The following is an 18,512-nucleotide window of genomic DNA, read 5'->3' on the forward strand; positions in this document are numbered from 1 at the left end:
TCCCCCTTCTTTTGGCTCCATCAACGACCACAACAAAGGACAAAACATGAAGAATCTTACAGGCACTTTGGACTGCTGTGTTTAGTCAGGTGTAGACTCAGTAGCCCCATACGACTTTGTTGCTGTCGACCAACATTGACGAAGCACGTGAGCGAGAACTTGTTGTCACGATGTGGGTGTTGTTAAATACAGCGCATTTAAAGTCGGCCACAAATATGAACGAGACGATGAGCTCGCACCGGTTTGCTCTACTAACCAAAGAAACTCAACAGAAGAACAATCTCTCGGGGGGGAAATGCATTGGCCACAGTGTAGTACGGGGGCGTTGCCTGAGGACACAAGTGGATGGAAAATTAACTCCCTTGCGCATGGTCATTGGTCAGTGGGTGCGATGGATCAGGCACGTGCACAGCATAGTTGCCCACGGTGCCCGAGCAACGGCCCTTTTGCCCACATTGGCTGATATTGCCCTTCCAAGGGAGGGGAAAATAATAGGCCTATGGCAATTATAATTTCATATTTCAATATCATTTGATTTCTTTATAATTCATAATTTTGATTGAAGTTTTGTACAATAAAGACTTAAGTCAGTCATACAAATTCATCAGACCCGTCGAGAATGGGCACGAGCGATGTGGTAGACCACGCTACAACTCCGGTGGGGAGGGAGAGGGCACGCGACAGGCGCTTGAGCGCCTATAAGAGACACGAAAGATTTTGAAGATGCGGGTGTCGGCTAGAGCCCTACACACAGTCTACATATTAGGGTACAAAATATGCTCACAATCAACCTCTGTAATACAATATTGAGTTTAGAACTTTTAGTTATCATACATCTGACAGCCAGCCAGCGCCACGTTTAGGTAGCAAAAAAAACCCGACAGCCAGCTGTATGCCTCGGAAAAATAGGCTTCATGTTTCAAGATTTCATGTTTCAACTGATTTGCTTTGCAAGTCGTATTTTTGATTGAAGCTTCCTAAATTAAGTTTTCAAATTCAGATTCACCTGCACCTCGAGAGATAGGCAAAGGGAGGGGCAGCATGCGCGTTGGGGGGGCACGCGCAGCTCTACATGGGAGGGAGGGGGGAGCAAGCATGCATGCGACCAGGGCAGAGGCGCAAAATATGTCGAAGATGTCGTGGGAATAGAGCGACTGCCCTGACGGCCTGAGGTGAGCTGGAAACATAGCAGACTACACAGTATTAAACTACATGATCACATTTAATGTCTCTTAAAGCCGGTCTCAAGTTTAGGACGTTTAGTGATCCTCAATAATCTGTGCCACGTTCAGATATTGGGGAAAAACGACAGCCAGCTAGCTTGCAGTCAACTTTTTACATGGCTCAGGTTGTTTTGTGGAAGGCTAACCCAACTAAGAAACATGCAGATGACATGTCGTTTTATCAAGCAAGAGAGAACTTAAGGGGGTAGGCTATAGGAAGCACATCTCTGCAGAGTTGGCTGCGAAAAAATGAACAGGTGCAGGTGAGGCAGAGAATCTTTTTCAGGATTGTAGAGGTTTGATCTTGGTGAGACCGCTAGGAAAGTGCTTTTTCTTACGCTGATATATTCTCCGACCCAAAGATAGGCTGTTTCCACTGTCAATGTCCATGTAATTGAAATAAATCCACTCCACATGATAACTGACATTTAAGCCTACTGTTATTCTCAAGACATAGGCCTACAAAATGTGCATGAACTAACTAACATATCTGTAATGAAAATAAAAGGTTATAAAGTCTGCAAGAAGCTCGGAGCTTCAGAGCAACAGATAAGAACTGGTCGCTCCCACAAGCCACGGTTCTTTGCGATCTGAAATGAAAGCCGGCTCGTCAATTCTCAAAGCGACAGTACACATTTTTAATATAGGCTACAAAAGACCCAACAAATGACCTAAACCTGTGAATTCTTATTGTTTTAGCTTTCCTATATAATATTCATCATTTTAATCATGGAATATACCTATTAATGAAATTTCAAATTCAAATTAAATGATCTTTTTAACCATTTTTAAGCTATTTCTATTTATTATAACTTAAAGTCTACTTTGGCTGCTACAAGGATTATAAAGATGACAGTGGGTTAATTGATTAAGCATCCTCATATTTAGCCATATTAATTTACTCATCATTTGATTTCGTTTAAGATGAGGATGACTCAGAGCCACAGACCTCTGCACATAGGGCAGGTAGGCATAAGACTGATCATCTCTGTGACTGATACAGGTTTAAAAACTATCAAGGCTTTTTCTCATAATTTCATTTAATTTAGGGGCAGCCACATACCACACATGAGGAAATGTGGATCAGGAGACATGGGCATAAGGTGATCATGAGGTGGGCATAAGGCTGATCATCTCTGATATGATTAATAGGTAGGCCTACATGTTTAAAAACTAGCATGTTATAATATGGTACGCATATTAAAGATACTATACAATAAAATAATAGGAATTATGACAATAATATACTACTTCTACTACTACTACTAAAAATAATAATACCCATGGTGCAGTTTCCTAAAAATTCTGAAGGCCGCTCATTGTTGATGTTTTTTTTTGGGGGGGGGGGTGGGGGGGGGGTGGGTTGCCCTTTCTTCAGGTTAGAGCAACTGCCCTTTGAGATTCCTGTGCACGTCCCTGCGATGGATACAATTTCCGTACTCCCTTGCACATGGTCAGTGGGGACGACATCATGATGGATAATTTGTGGCCAATTAACGGCAGCTGTTGGTCAGCAGTAATTGCTGGGGGTAATTAAGGACAGCTGACAGACATTCACGCTGTCCTATGACCTGTTCCACACTGAATAACATTTCCGTACTCCCCTCGCCATCATTTCGTACTACACTGGTATGACATGAGTAAGCCCTCTTGTCTTAAGCCTCTTTGCTACTAACACACCACGTGTGAGGAGTGGGGGGACAGGCAGTGAGGAGGAGCTGAAGTGGAGACCTGCGCAAACTTGTGTAGAGGTGTGAGACAAGACCCAAATACACACGTGAGTGAGTTGTTGATCAACCAGTTCATGGGCGCGTGACCTCGGAGGAAGTCCGCAGACGAGCGTTGAAGAGGATAAGCAACTGCAGAGGTTGCAAGATCTGACTGCAATCGCAGTCATCCCGCGATAGTTTGACACCATGTAACATGTCGCCATGTCGACGCAACATCACCGAAATGTTGAAGTTGAAATCTAACCGTCATGCAGCATTTTCATCCAGAGTGCATTGCTGTCTAAATGTTGATGATTAATCGAATGCACTTAATGTTTTCCAAATGACTAGGGCAGGATGAGCATCTACCTCCGTAGAGGGTATGTTGATATATATACAAATTTGTCTTCACGATGATTTCACAGCCTAATTTCCTATTGGCCTATTCATTTTCATTTCTGACTTAAGGCCTACACCAGAAGTGAATAATATAAAAACAATTGTGAATAATATAATTAATATAATACAATATATAGTATATTGACAACATATATCATGGCCTATAGTAAAATATATTTATATATTTACATATTAATAATATTGGCTGCTACATAATATATAATATAATATGCCCCCACCCCTGCACGCCGGCGATTGGTTATTGTTTTTTTTTGGTCCTGGAAATTCAGTAAAAAGGTTTTGGAAAAGTCATGGAAAAACACTATTGAAAAAGTGTATGAACCCTGGTTCTTGCTTGGACACGCCGCGGGTCCGCTGCGCAGTCAGAACAGATGAGAAATGCGGACCTGGTTCGTATGCACGGCGGTGTGCAAGTGGACTCCGATGTGGACACGCTTCCGTATCAGCGGCGGTCCGCCGCGCAGGTTTCAGTACCTCCGCAGCGGATGCGCTCTAGAGTTTTTTGCTGTGTGGATCGTTACCTTTCCAAAAATGAATAATAAACAGTGACCAACACAGTAGAAATAACTCAGATCAACACAACGAATATCTTTTCTTATTTTTAGTAGTGCACTTTTGCAAACCCTTGTTCGCAGACTTGCACGCTTGGTCTCAATTGCACATCAATGTCTGGCTTTAGCAATTTAGAAATGGTGATATTCTCAGCGCACACACTTCATGGTTCCTTCTCTCTTACTCTCGGCTTGTTGCTTCCTGACAGTCTCACACGCCATCGAAATTGACCCCATTTTATAGGCTGTGCATGTAGTGCACACGGGGTAACGCTGCACTCTCACTCCGGAGGAGACAGAGACAGTCTGTTACAATATAGGCCCTAGTATATAGGCCTATATATGTCGCGGTTGGCACACACGCTTAATAGAATAGGCTATAAAAATAATAATAAAAAGGCACCCTGAACTACAATTTAAAATAATAAAAAAGGGGTGCATGCACTTTCTACATGGTTACATTTTTGTTTTGTGGTCATTGCATTGTGGTGGTAGGCACACATTTGATAAAATACAAAAATAATAATAAAATAGGCAGACTGAACTAAACGTCTGCCCAGCACGGAAGGTTTGCATGGATTGAACGGAACGTCCTTAGGTCTTCCACAAAACGTCCTCAGGTACTCTACGAAACGCCCCATGCCTTATACGAATGATCCTAAGCTTTATACGAATGGTTCCCTCGGAATAATGCGTTAGACGAATCGTCTTGCAACCCATTCTAAAGCTATTTACTGCCCTACAAGGGCAAAGTGCAGTAACTATGCTGACACTGAAACTGAGAAAAGGGCCTTCAAAGCCTTGTTATGAGGTTGGATATTGTAGTTACTGCAAATTCTATAAAGCACTATCTCTAAAATAGGACACATTTGGACCATAAGGCTTTTCATAAGATCAGGGAGGTGTAATGAAGACTATTTTCAGTCTAAACTAAATTTTGAACAAAATATGTAGTTACTGCACTGTGTGTTTGTAGGCCAGTAATGTGAGGACTACCACTCTCCCTGACTGTTTGGTCTGGCCAAATTGCTTTGTAAACCACTTCTTCAAGAGCGGTCCAGAAGAAGGGTCTACCTCCATGCTACAGTCATGGAAATGTTGAAAATGAATTGCTTCCAAATCCTGGAGATTTGAAATATTCTAGATAGCTGATTTGATAGACTAACTGAGAGGTGAAACTTTATGCAGTGTCACAGATGTGTGCGTTAGGGTCAGACCCATCTTGAATATTTTATCACAATCCATCCTTTTTTGTAATCCCTCCTACTTAAAATATCAGTCATTGCCATAGTGACAATGGACTTGAAAGAGTACATTGCTGTATAAATGTATCTCACTCGTGTGGAAAGTGGTGATTGCCATCTTGCTCTTTTTTCCACCTTGAAGCTCACAGCAGACAGAGATCTTGTAATGAGTGTTTGACTGCAGGCCTTGAAGAGTTATGCTGCAGGATTTTCTAGACGTCTTTTGTTCAATCCCTTTACTGGAGCAGCATATCTGGAATCTGTGTGGAATGTGTTGTAAGCCCTGCGGTTGGTTCCAGCGAACTACAGCCATCCATCTGGCATCAGAACCATGGTACAGATGTGCAGCAAACTCCTCTGGAACAATTGAAGTCTCTTCATTTAGGGCATCCACAATCAACCCCTCTGGAACAAAATCATCTGCCGGACACAAAACTGTCAATGATCCAGCAGATCTTGGGCTAATTTACAGATTGGCTACACTATCAGTGGTGGAAGCAGGAAGGTCATGTCATGACATTAACAAGTGTGAAAATAGTAAAATATATGAGGATAATAGTTGTTACTGATCAGATACAACGTGCATTAAGGCAAGACAACATAAATAAATATTTCCTTTGAACAAATTTGAAGTACTGTGTGTTTATAGAGATTGTCATGACACTTCAGACATGGGCTGTCTAAAGTATTATTGTGACAAAAGTCAAAATAAAGTCTTAACAAAAGTCATCACAATCTTTAGCCTACTGACTTAACTGTTTTAGTTCTTATCTTCATAATCCCAGTAATATTGGTTCGTCACTGATATTATAATACAGACAATAATGGGACATTTAACTGCTCACCTGTTTTTATCCTGCTTGAGGCAGCCTCACTTTTTTCCCCATTTTCAAGCTCACAGCAGACACTGATCGTGTACTGGGTATTGGGCTGCAGATCTTTGAGAGTTATGGAGCACATTGCTGTAGAGATGATCTGTGGTTCAGTCCCTTCACACCAGTAGGAGATCAGGAATCTGTGTGGAATCTGCTGCATCACCTGTAGGCTCCAGCTGAGCTCAGCAGATGTTGGAGTTATTGAGCCCACAGTAACCTTCTCTGGGACTGGAATATCTGAGGATCACACAAAAATGGTTCTATCATTTCAGTCTGTGGGGATAGTGTGTGTGTGTGTGTGTGTGTGTGTGTGTGTGTGTGTGTGTGTGTGTGTGTGTGTCGTGTGCAGGAGATGATTACTTGTTTGGATGCGTTTCAAAACAGGATTGCTCTGCCTTCCATTAAGCACTGTGGAGACGCTGGTGATGTACTGTCTTCCAATATCAAGCTCCTCAAAGCTGTGATGGAGAGATCTGATTGAGAGGGTTTGTAAACATTCCCCACCAGCTCTGAGGGTCACCATGTAAGAGGCCTGATCGACTCCTGCTGGTTTCCTCCATGAAACCAACACTGATGGTAGATCCATCTTCACACTAACACTCTCAGGAGGAGGAACATCTGATATTTAAAATAAAGAGAACATGAAAATGTCCTTGTTTTGTTTCTCCCTCAGAATGGCAAAATAGAAACGTCCCATTACATTACGTTACATTACATAGCATTTAGCAGAGGCCTTTGACCAAAGCGACTTTCAAGGAGGAAATGTAAGCAGGAACAGGGTAAGGCATCTAGGCGCTGTGTACAGTTGCTACACCTTCAAAAGTGTTTTTATTCATAGGAAAATGAAAACAGGTAGAACTCAATGCCAAACTATGTGTGTATATCCTTATCAGGCATAGCTTAATCATTACGCCACGGCTGTCCCAATTAGGCCATGGCAGCCCATTTATATATGGGTAAAAGACGGTTTTGGGGGGTGCACAGACGTTAGGTGGCGCAACTGCATCTAATGCCCATGAATTAATGAGTAATTGATGGTTGGGCAACTAACTGAAATTAACTGATATGCTGCAATGTACATGCTTCTAAGATAGTCGATTACAGACAAATAAACAAACAGAAAATCTATGCAATACGTAGTGGCACTGGCTGCAGTTGCGCCGCTATGACATGTGCTACTGCTGGAACGTCACTGACCCATATATTACATGGAGAAAGGATTCAGAGAACAGATGGTCAGAGAACAGTATGCCTCCCACACATTAGATTGGCAGATGCAAAATAACACTCAAAATAACACTCGAGCATCAGTCTCGTCTATAGTTCCATTAATCTTATCCTCTCTGATCTTTATGTACGGAATATAGTGTAGAAGCATCCAGAAAACAAACCTGTGAGCATCGTTGCAGACACACACGGGCTCTGTTTATTGTCTTGTAGGGTGGCCACAGTAAAGGTGTACTCTTCTCCTGGACTGCGCACCTGAACAGTAATGCCCAGCCCTTGCACGTCATGTTGCTCTCTGATGCCTGCGCCTGTCCATGACACCCTGAAAGTGTGGGGTGCAGTGAGCCCCTCAGGAGGTCCCCAGCACACACGCACACAGTCTGGCTTCACTGAGGTGAACTTGATAGCCCCCGGAGGAGGGACAGCTGAAAACGGCATTAAAATAGATTTAATGACTGCTGAAATGCTATGGTTAGTTCTTTAGTGCATATCAAAACTGTGCTTACCTGTCATTATGGTGAAGTCCAATTCCTTTATCTGTTTATGTTTAGGATACAAGAGTAAACAACATTGTGATTTTCAGCCTTTCCTTCATATTATTCTGTGGTACACAGGGTTGCACATGACAATAAAATATACCTGATGACGTGTTTTATCATACCGCCTATGTTCCTTACACAGAGCACATACAATCTGGTCAGTGTTACAGTACATCTCCAGTTCCATGTTATAGCGATGGCACAGTCTCTGCTCCAGGTCTTCAGTGGCCTCCACCAGCCTATGTCTCTGCAGTGCTGGGGTTGTGTAATGGGGCTTAACATGGACTTCACAGAAGGATGCCATGCAGGTCGGACAGGATTTAAATGCTTTCTTTGGGCAAGCACTACAGATGACTTCTCCAGGCATAGCCTGAGGACTGTGAAAACATATGGAAGCATTGATTTACTTGATCATGATAATGTAGCAAAATAGACATCAATAGCAGATTTTGAGAAAAACATCACATTTATACAGATGGCTTTTCAATTGTGATTTCAGTGCAATTCATAGAAATAGTAAACTATCAAAAGTATACTTTGAATATTTATCAAAATGAGTAGATGGATATTGTGATGAGGATGATTGAGTGCTCAGTGAATCTGTTTGGTTCAAATAAATTCTGTTGACAAGAGACGATCACATTAAAGGCCAACTTCCGATAAAACTCAGTTTTACTCACTCCTTTCGAAGATCGGACGGTCACCCCAAGTTAAACTCACTTGCAAGGCTCTCATAGCGGTGCGTCAACTCTCCTGGCTGTGTTTCCCGGTGTTTCCCAATTTACATAAATAATGCAGAGAAACGAGCGAATCACGAAAGCCTTTCTGTGTTTCGTCACGTCGAAAGAAGGCGTTGCCCACAAAGGTTTATATCGACCCATTTATCTAAAAACATGTCGAGTAATTTTTTTCTGCTTGTTTTCAAAACAAGCAACGTCTGGTGGTCCGAAACATAGCTTAGCTTAGCTATCAGCTGGTTGCTACTCTCAGGTACACACACAGCACAAAGCCTCATACATAAAGCCTGCTCACTCCGGTTGCTCCGTGCCTACAGCTCGCCTAGGGGTCGCTGTCGAAAGAGCACAGCCCTGAATGGAGCCTGCACGCCTCCGTTGGCGCCCCTATAGTGCAGTACCACCCGGGGAAGTGGCGACTCTGTTTCCCATTACATTCTCTCCAAGGGCTGGAGGACTGAGCCAATCAGAGACGCGTTTCTTTGAGAGCAGGAGGAGTGAGCCAATCAGAGACGCATTTCCACGAGAAACACGGAACACTCTCTCGTTTCTCCACAAGCCACCTTGCCAGCTTGCAAAAACGTCTTGAAACAAAGCAACCAGAACGTTTTTTAAAACAGGACCAACGCGTAACACATTCAATAACAATTGGGAACACGGCAATATTAATTAAATTACGTTGAGAGGCGATCTTTAAATATGTGCGTACAATACATTTAAGAAAGGAAACACTTTGTATGATTTGTGTTATGTCCAAGATGCATCCCTATTCCTGGCAGATTTAGCAAATCAATCCATTCATCCATCCATCCATCCATCCATCCATCAATCCATCCATCCATTCATCCAGCCATCCATCAATTCAATGAAATTCAATGAAATTACTGAATGAGCTGAAGTTTCAATACCTGGTGTTACTTTCTTCTGTGAATCCAGGAGGATGATTAATTGACTGGTCACTCATCATGGAAGTGACACTGGGTACTGGTGAACACCTGCCTTGATGATAGCTGGGGAGATCGGACAACATGCTGTATTATTACACTGCCTATTGGCGGCTTAAAGGACCACTTTAATAGAAAACCATTCTTACATGTTATGTGCACCATTATTCAAAACCCATAAACCTGAATCATTAATTAAGTAAAAAATAATTTGAGTTTATAATTTTATAGTTTTTAGTTAATTTACAAAATAAACATTTCTGATTGGATGTGACGTCACAAGACGAATTTCATGACTCCAGAAATATCGATTTTTACAAGAATTAAAACAAGATTTTTTAATGCTTCAACGCTGTTTTATATGGCATTGTAGGCCTACTGTGGGTACCAGTTAGCCTAGAAATCTAGACGCCCCTAGCGACCGCAAATTGAACTTGCTCCCGGGGGCAGTCTAGCGGACCCCGGTCGTTTTTCGAGGCTGAAAGTTATCCGATGACAGGGCCAATCAAATCGCGAGGGGGCCGGGCTACCTAGTAAACAGGAAACTTTCCAAGAAGAATGGTGTCCGTCCGTGCTACGTACAGCACGAAAGTGTTTACTTAATTTAAAAAGCATGGATGATAATACATTTCGTGGCTGACATGGATTGATGTAATAATACACCCTTAACTTATCGGACACAAATAGATCTCAACACATTACCATTTGATCATTCGATGTTTTAAACTAGCTCGGTAAGCTAAGTTGAGCATTTTACAGAACCAGATAGTCACACGCTATTATCAGACCACTACTGTAGGTGTAGAATGAAATTGCGGCCCAAATTTCTAATAAGACACATGCCATTAAAAACGAGACATTTGGGAGCTTTGAAAGTCTTTGAGTAGCTTACTAAATAGATGGGATCGATAGTCTGGCTAGTGGGAGCGAGCTGACCGGGGAGCGTCCTGCGTTGGGAGCGACAATCAGGGAAAGTTATGGGTATACAGCTAGCTAGCTAACACCGAACAAGCCATGTTGACAACAATCATAAATATAACCATTTAACAAGCCCCAGATTGCTCGACATTTCGCTGATTGATCAAAGAGGGCCATGTGGTTGAAAACGAGGCATTTTTGAACTGTATAAGTGAAAACACGATGTATTAGGAAACTTGTTTGTGGCTGTGGTCATCACACGCTTTCACTGCTACGACGGCTGGAAGTTGCCGCTTCACCTACAAAGAGGCCCTCGCTAGTGGCTAGCTAACCTGTCATCAATAACAGAGCTAGGTATCCAGCCTTGTATTATATGCCTGCCCCAAATTCTAATAAGATCCATGTCATTAAAAACGAGACATTTGGGAGCTTTGAAAGTCTGTAAGTCGCTTACTAAATAGATGGGAATGACACCTAGTCTACCGAGCTAGCGGCTAGCCATGTATTAGTTATGGGTATACAGCTAGCTAGCTAACACCGAACATGCCATGTTGACAACAATCATAAATATAACCATTTAACAAGCCCCACATTGCTCGACATTTCGCTGATTTATCAAGGAGGGCCATGTGGTTGAAAACGATGCATTTTTGAACTGTATAAGTGAAAACACGATTTATTAGGAAACTTGTTTGTGGCTGTGGTCATCACACGAATTCACTGCTACGACGGCTCGAAGTTGCCGCTGCACCTTGCAAAGGGGCGTGTCGCCTGTACGTTGTGAAAGACAGCTGTGACGTTACACAGAAGTGTGTGGGGATTGGTTGTTCCACCATCCTATTGCGTGACGTTGAGTGCTGAAGCAACCGTTTATCCCGCCCACACTGCCGCCCAGCCCTCCTAGACCCTGGTACAGCTTTTTGCTGTACGGGTCTGGCTGCGCTAGGCTAGGTACCAGTAGTTGTTGTGCCTACATGTTGGCAAACCACTAGGTGGCACCGTTACCTCATATTTCAGAGCCATGGGGGGTGTTGTTTACTCCAACGAGACGCTGCTATAGCTGAGCTAGCAAGCCAAAGTGCGACTCGAGATGAGTTGCAGACATGACGCTGTCCTGACCGACTATAAAGTTTGAAAATGTACTTCCGAGTCTACATTACAACTTAGTTCTTACAGATTTCATCACTTTTCAAACACAGTATGTTGATGTAATTTGTAAAGACCGCGATTGTTGTCCTGGCCATTGCAAAAACATACAGTAGCAGCTGGAGAAATGACAAGGCTAACAATGTGAAACGATAGCAGCACGAAGACATGGGATTGACGGCAGGCAAGAATGGGGTGTTCGATCGTTGAAATTATAATTCATAGGAGCCCTGACAGATACTGTATTTAGAAATGGATCGTGAGACTGCTAATGGTGCTCGCCTGGGTGTCAGTCAACATATCGCTGAGTAGGACTAGCTAGCCTGCTAGCTTCGTCCACCTACTGTGCTTTCAGGGTTGGGTGGGTGGAATAGCTGTAAATATGATACAGTATGTAACAGATGAAACACTTTCCGTAACTTTGGCTCCCTTCATTGACCGTTCAGCTACCGTAGACTACCGATGTGAACATAGATTGTAAGTGTGTCAGATACATTATCTCCGTGTGAAATGTTCTACTCTTTTGGTGCTACTGGCTATTACAGACTGTTTAGAAACCCCATGTTGCTACGTGTCTTTTGAGGTCGAGCTTACAATGTAACTGTTAGATATTCACCCCAACAGCGAAAATGTCGGGGGGCAGATTTGGTATGGTAATGTAAGCTAAGGCGTTAAGTTCTGCCAGGAAGATGAGACGGTATTCAGCTCAATTATTCCCTTAAATTAACCAACCAATCACTGTTCTTGTTCTTAGGCACACCCTCTCCCTTGCATTCTCATTCATTTGCCTACAGCCAATAGGAAGCCTGCCCACTCATTTATAAACCCTCTGTCTATCTCTGCTCTTCTGCTGACTAGAGTACGCTGGTGTCAACGCTCCCACCACCTCCCCTTCAACCTCCATTGCCGGCCCGTCCTCTTCCCATGCGGAGAATCTGCAAGGTGTCCCTGCTTTCGACGCAGTTCGGCATCTTTCCTTCAGCCTTGCCACCACAAGGATGCTGAGAGCATCTGCCCTAATCTTCACGGTCCCAGGCCTCTCGTTAATCTGCTGTGAATGCCACCACCTCCAGCCACCGTCACCAGTTGGTCGCCGTCCTGTGAAGGGGGGGTAGGCTCTCGCCCCTGCCTTATCCATCGGCAGGATATGCGCCCTCTTCATCTGAATTATTCTAAGCAGGCGGGGGCCTCCGCCAAAGACAATCACTACTGCATACTTCAGTGTTTCAATAAATCTCTTAAACTTCTTTTGGTCTATCGAGTCTTTCATGGTAGAATTAGATTTGCCATTTGTATCACTCCATGTCTGTGGACGGTGTCCTATATTTTATACAGTGGTGTTGTGCTTGGAAGTTTGCTTGGTAGTGTGGAGACGCGGGGAAAGCTAATAAGCTAGCCCTGTAGTTGCAGAACTTGTACTGTTAGACTATCTATTTCATTGAAATGGAAAATATTTCTTTGCAAACTGTTCGCCATCTTGGATAATGAACACCATGCACTCTATAACACAAAGAGATCGTATATTTGAACTATAACATCACTATCGTATCCGCACTCAAATTTCACAGCTCCCACAGTGTGCACAGATCCAGCTAGCCAAGGTGCTGCTAATGACCCGGTGCGTTCCATTCCTCACACTGTGCACTGTGTACTGAAATGCAGTGCACTTCCCTCCCTCAACTTAACGGCAAATAAGTGCAGATATTTTGGCTGACACAAGTGCGTGGATTGAGACGTGATTTTTCATCTTCTGACATCAATTCCGGCTCGTTTTTGTTTTTGTTGGGCGGGACTAAGAGTGATGAAAAACGGTTAAAACATTGTTTACAGGGGGGGCGCTGTGGCGCAGCGCGCTAAGCCCCCCACATTTGGGCTTGCATGCCCACCCACGGGGACCCCGGTTCGAGTCCGGCCGGGGTCGTTTCCCGATCCTCCCCTGTCTCTCTGTCCCATTCGCTTCCTGTCACCATCTTCAACTGTCCTGTCAAATAAAGGCATAAAAGCCCCTAAAATATATATATATATATATATAAAAAACATTGTTTACAAAGCCCTTACTACTGAACAAAACAATTTCTGTACATTAGAGTTCTGTTTCTGGACACATGAAAACACGTTTGAAACCATGTAAACTTATAGTTTTCTATTAGAGTGGTCCTTTAAAGAAATGTGTCTTTTTAAAACACTGTTGGACAATGTTGCCCTGGACAATGGAAAACGACATGGTCCATGAGATTTGCAACCTTTTAACTTCTATTTCTGTTGTAATTTGTCCAGAACAATGACCGGGGTTCTTAGATGCGTAAGGTCCATAGCCTAGTGGCTGGGTCTAGCATAAGTCATAGATAGTCACACAGAGATTGTGCGCTCAGATGCGGCCCCTGGTGGCATCAGGGGTGAGGAAAAACTAATTTTCGCTTGAATCATAGTTTGTAGGAGTAAAAACATAACATTTATACAGATGGCGTTTCAATTGTGATTTCAGTGCAATTCATAGAAATAGTAAACTATCAAAAGTATAGGCCTACTTTGAATATTTATCAAAATGAGTAGATGGATATTGTGATGAGGATGATGGAGTGCTCAGTGAATCCGTTTGGTCCAAATAAATTCTGTTGACAAGAGACGATCACATTAAATATATGCATACAATACTGTAAATCTAAGAAAGGAAACCCTTCATATGAATAGTGTTATGTCCAAGAGGCATCCCCATTCATGGCAGATTTAGCCAATCCATCCATCCATCCATCCATCCAACCATCCATGCATCAATTAAATGAAATTCAATGAAATTACTGAAGTTTCAATACCTGGTGTTTTCTGTGAATGCAGGAGGATGATTAATTGACAGGTCACTTATCATGGAACTGACACTGAGTACTGGTGAACACCTGCCTTGATGATAGCTGGCAAGAAAAGATCCCCCCGCACCAACCCGTTGGTCCCCTCGCACCCTGGGGAAGAGACAGTGATCAACATCTCTGACTGCGCGATTTCTGATGATGAGAAGACAGTTCTTCGCAAAGGACTGTCATTTGCCCCGTCTAATCACACTGACCTGTTTTCTCTTAAAGTGGACTGCTTCAAGTTTTTTCGACAGTTGCATTTAAAACATTTCTTTTCTAGGGGCAATGCTTTATCCAACAGTAACGTGGTTAGTAGAAATGCGGACCCTAGTGTTAACCCTCTATTAAGAGAATATACACCTTTCAAGAAGAAGTCACAGTTTGTACCACTCTCCAACCAAAACCCTACCATTGTTACATTTAGTCAATTGGTTGAAAAAGATATGGCGAAATTAAATCATCAATTTGCCTCTAGACCAAACAATATGACTATAAATGAAATGGCGGCTTTGCGTAATTTGGAAACCAGACAAGACATTATTATTCGGGCTGCGGACAAGGGAGGTGCGTGCGTTGTGATGAGCCTTGATAATTACAACAGCAGCGTAATAAAGTTACTTGACAACAAAGAGCACTATCAGCGTTTGTTGTCTAACCCTACAGCAACCACAAAAGAAAAAATACACGGATTTATTGATACGGCTCATGCAAGAGGTTGGATCACAGAGAAAGAAAAACGTTTTCTACAAGTAGACCATCAGTGCTGTCCGGTATTCTACGGTCTCCCCAAGATTCATAAAAGATTAATTGATCCACCTCTGCGTCATTGTATCTAGCATAGGGAGTCTTACTGAACCCCTGTCTCAATTTGTTGATTTTTTCTTGAGAATATATGTCACCAGCCTGCCTTCCTATCTCGGTGACACGACAGATGTTTTGAATGTGATAAAAAACTGGAAATGTGAACCCAGCGATGGTCTCACTTGATGTCCAAAGTCTGTACACTTGCATACCGCACAGTACTGGTATACAAGCCATGTCTTACTATTAAGAAAAACGTCCTACTGATATTTTGTCTCCCTCTACTTTCCTTCTTAATCTGGTGGAAATTATTCTGTCTAACAACTTCTTTAAATATGATGCGGACTTTTACCTACAACTCCAAGGAACTGCGATGGGTAGTGCGTTTGCTCCCTCTTACGCATGCTTAGTCATGGGCTGTTGGGAAGAAAAATGTATACACAACCCCACCCAAAATCCATTTTTTTCAAACATAGACCTGTACTATAGGTATATAGACGATATTGTATTGATTTGGAAAGGTACACCTGTAGGCTACAACTAGATGCGTTTGTGGCCTATGCCAACTCTACCACTAGTTTTTTGTCGTTCACTATGGAGTCGGACCTTCAGCGGATTCACTTTCTGGATTTGACGATAACAAAAGATGAAAATTGTTTTTTACAAACTACTATTTATCGCAAACCGTTGAGTCGTAACACACTTCTGCATGCGCACAGTAACCATCCTACCCACTTAATACGCAACATCCCCACAGGCCAGTTTTTGCGCCTACGAAGAAACTGTAGTTCTACCGTGGACTTCAAAGATAAAGCGGTAGAACTGTCAGAGCGCTTTCTACAACGTGGCTATTCACAGCTTGATATTGACCGGGCCTATGAAAGGGCATTGCAGACAGAGCGGTCTAATTTGCTGCGTAAATCTGCCAAAAAGCGCCCCAGTTTTAACATTGGATTTTCCACTGGGTATTCCCCAGCAGCTGGGAGGATTAAAAACATAATTCGTAAACATTGGCATGTGTTAAAAAGTGATCCTGCACTAACTGATTTCTGCTCTGAACCACCGACTTTCACTTTTAGGCGCGCCCGCACTATCCGTGACCGTCTTGTTCATTCTGACATGAACATGCCTACACCATCTCCGACGACCTGGCTTCCCAGTCGACCTACAGGCTTTTACAAATGCGGTAACTGCGTTCAGTGTTCCAACTCCACTAACTCCAAATTCTTCTCGCATCCCCGCACAGGGAAACGCTATGCAATTTCATCTTTTATTAATTGTAATAGCACACACGTAGTTTACCTACTGAAATGCCCATGTGGTCTCGTTTACGTAGGCCAAACTAAACGTCAATTGAAATTGAGGATAGCTGAGCATAAAACTGCTATACGCACTAATAACCACATATGCTATGGCAAGACATTATATGGAAGCCAAGCATGGATCACCGGCCTCGCTCAAGTTCTGGGGCATTGAACGGGTTGTTTCTCCACCTAGAGGCGGTGACGTCATTAAGAAACTTTTACGCAGAGAGGCGTTTTGGATTTTTACACTAAATTCGCTTGAACCCTCTGGCCTCAATGAGGAGCTGAGTCTATCCTGCTTTTTGTAAAAGTCTGAGGAAGTTTATCATACTATGATGTTGGGATCATGTATAGGCCCTTTTTACACAGGCTTCTATGACCAATAAGTATCCACCTAGCCTTCCAAAATGGCATTCCATGTACATATATTTTCTTATATTTTATATTCTTTATTTATATGCACTTTCACTTGTGTAATGGTGTTTTCCTTGTAAATAGTCTTTTCCTGGGTGTGGACTCAATGAGCAACCGATGAGAAGGACCAATCGCCTATTGCCACACCGCATAGGCCTGCACCTGTCAAATCAGGGGATACCAAATAACTAGGTTCCTCTCTCTTCAGCAGAGGCGATTCCTCTTTGAGTACAAGGGAGGCGCAGCCTCCTGTCCAAAATCACGGAGAATAGTATGTAAACTAATGCTTTACACGACTTAATAACATTGCTATTTCAGACCCAGCTTCATAGAAAATGCATGTGCTCAACTTAGAGATGAAACCAATCTGTAATAGGATCCCGAGACTCGCACGAGTTTTTTTTCGCTCATGACAACGCAAGCGAGTCGAGTCTCAATGGACTTCAATGGCATGTGGAATTGTACGCTTTTCCAATGGCAAAATGCTAAACGGTCATTGGCTATTGCCGTGAAATTTTTTTGATTTTGAGACTGAGCCTCACTGGGAGTGAATGGAGAAGAGAGAGGAGGGGGGAGGTACCGGAGACTGAAGCTCCGGCTTGTGATTGGGTGAACCCCGTGTCAGTAGGCTACAGTAGTTGATTTCATTTCGAAATGCGGATATGTTATTAATTTGACTGAGAAGTTTCGTCGTGTAACCAGTGGGGAAGCTATTCATTGCGGTGTACTCCAGTTTTGTGTACATATTCTTGTAAACCTAGTGTTGCGAATAAAGTCTTAATAGTGGCATTATTAGTCCTTATCCTTTTCAATCTCCCAATTCAAAAGTTGAGGTTAACTTGCCTACTTTTTGTTAGGGCTAGCTTGCAAGAAAGCTAAGAGAGCTATGCAAAATGCCAAGCATTGTGGATTAAATTCTGGCGAATTCCAGTCATCCTTATGAGGAGAAAATGAATATCAAGGAGCAGAGCAGAGCACTGCCTAATATTGACTTGGTGAAAAAGGTAGGGAAGAACAACCGTTTCTTTTGAGCTTTCGTGGTGTCTGATCAACTGGTTAACTGTCCCGTGATAGGCGAGTCCTTGTTTCCTACTGTGTTGGCAATGTCTGGTAAATAATTAAAGATTTTGCGACCTCTTAAGTCGTGCACCCAGTAATGAACAAAGACATAGGCAAAATCAATCACATCAATTATGTGGCGGAGGTAGGCCTAATAATAATAATAATAATAATAATAATAATAATAATAATAATTAAAAAAAAAACATTTCCCTATGAATAGGCTACAAGGGGGATAATGATTAATGATTAACAAATTTGTTTCAACAAGAGTCCTTTAGTGTGTGAGGCCATATGTGGCTCAGGACCAATATAAGATGTGTGTCAAAATTGTCCAACCCCCCCCCCCCCTTTTTTTTTTTGCGTTCTGGACATATTGTAATTGAACAGCCTCCCCTGTTTGACAGACTACCAGCCGCCACTGCTCTTCAGTACTCATGGACTCTGATGAAGATGGCTTGCCATCGAAACGTTAGTCCCTAACATGTTGTGCACTTGAATTAAAAAGATAAAGCATCCCATCTGAGCTGCTCCGGTGTCTTCTATTCTATCAAA

At 42.7% G+C, this 18,512-nt stretch overlaps 1 protein-coding gene across 1 annotated transcript in view; it reads right to left on the bottom strand.

The window, feature by feature from the left end:
* Positions 1-18,512, bottom strand: part of LOC134460722 (uncharacterized) — a 117,873-nt gene that overhangs the window by 7,420 nt on the left and 91,941 nt on the right. The window contains exons 2-6 of the mRNA XM_063213228.1: positions 7,756-7,786; positions 7,414-7,674; positions 6,383-6,640; positions 5,993-6,259; positions 5,241-5,567 (exon numbers count right to left, since the gene is read on the bottom strand). Of these exons, the coding sequence (XP_063069298.1) occupies positions 5,241-5,567; positions 5,993-6,259; positions 6,383-6,640; positions 7,414-7,674; positions 7,756-7,762 (1,120 nt within the window). The 5' untranslated portion in view covers positions 7,763-7,786. The remainder of the gene's footprint in view (positions 1-5,240; positions 5,568-5,992; positions 6,260-6,382; positions 6,641-7,413; positions 7,675-7,755; positions 7,787-18,512) is intronic.

Source organism: Engraulis encrasicolus, chromosome 13, assembly GCF_034702125.1.
Source record: "Engraulis encrasicolus isolate BLACKSEA-1 chromosome 13, IST_EnEncr_1.0, whole genome shotgun sequence".
Lineage (NCBI taxonomy): Eukaryota > Metazoa > Chordata > Actinopteri > Clupeiformes > Engraulidae > Engraulis > Engraulis encrasicolus.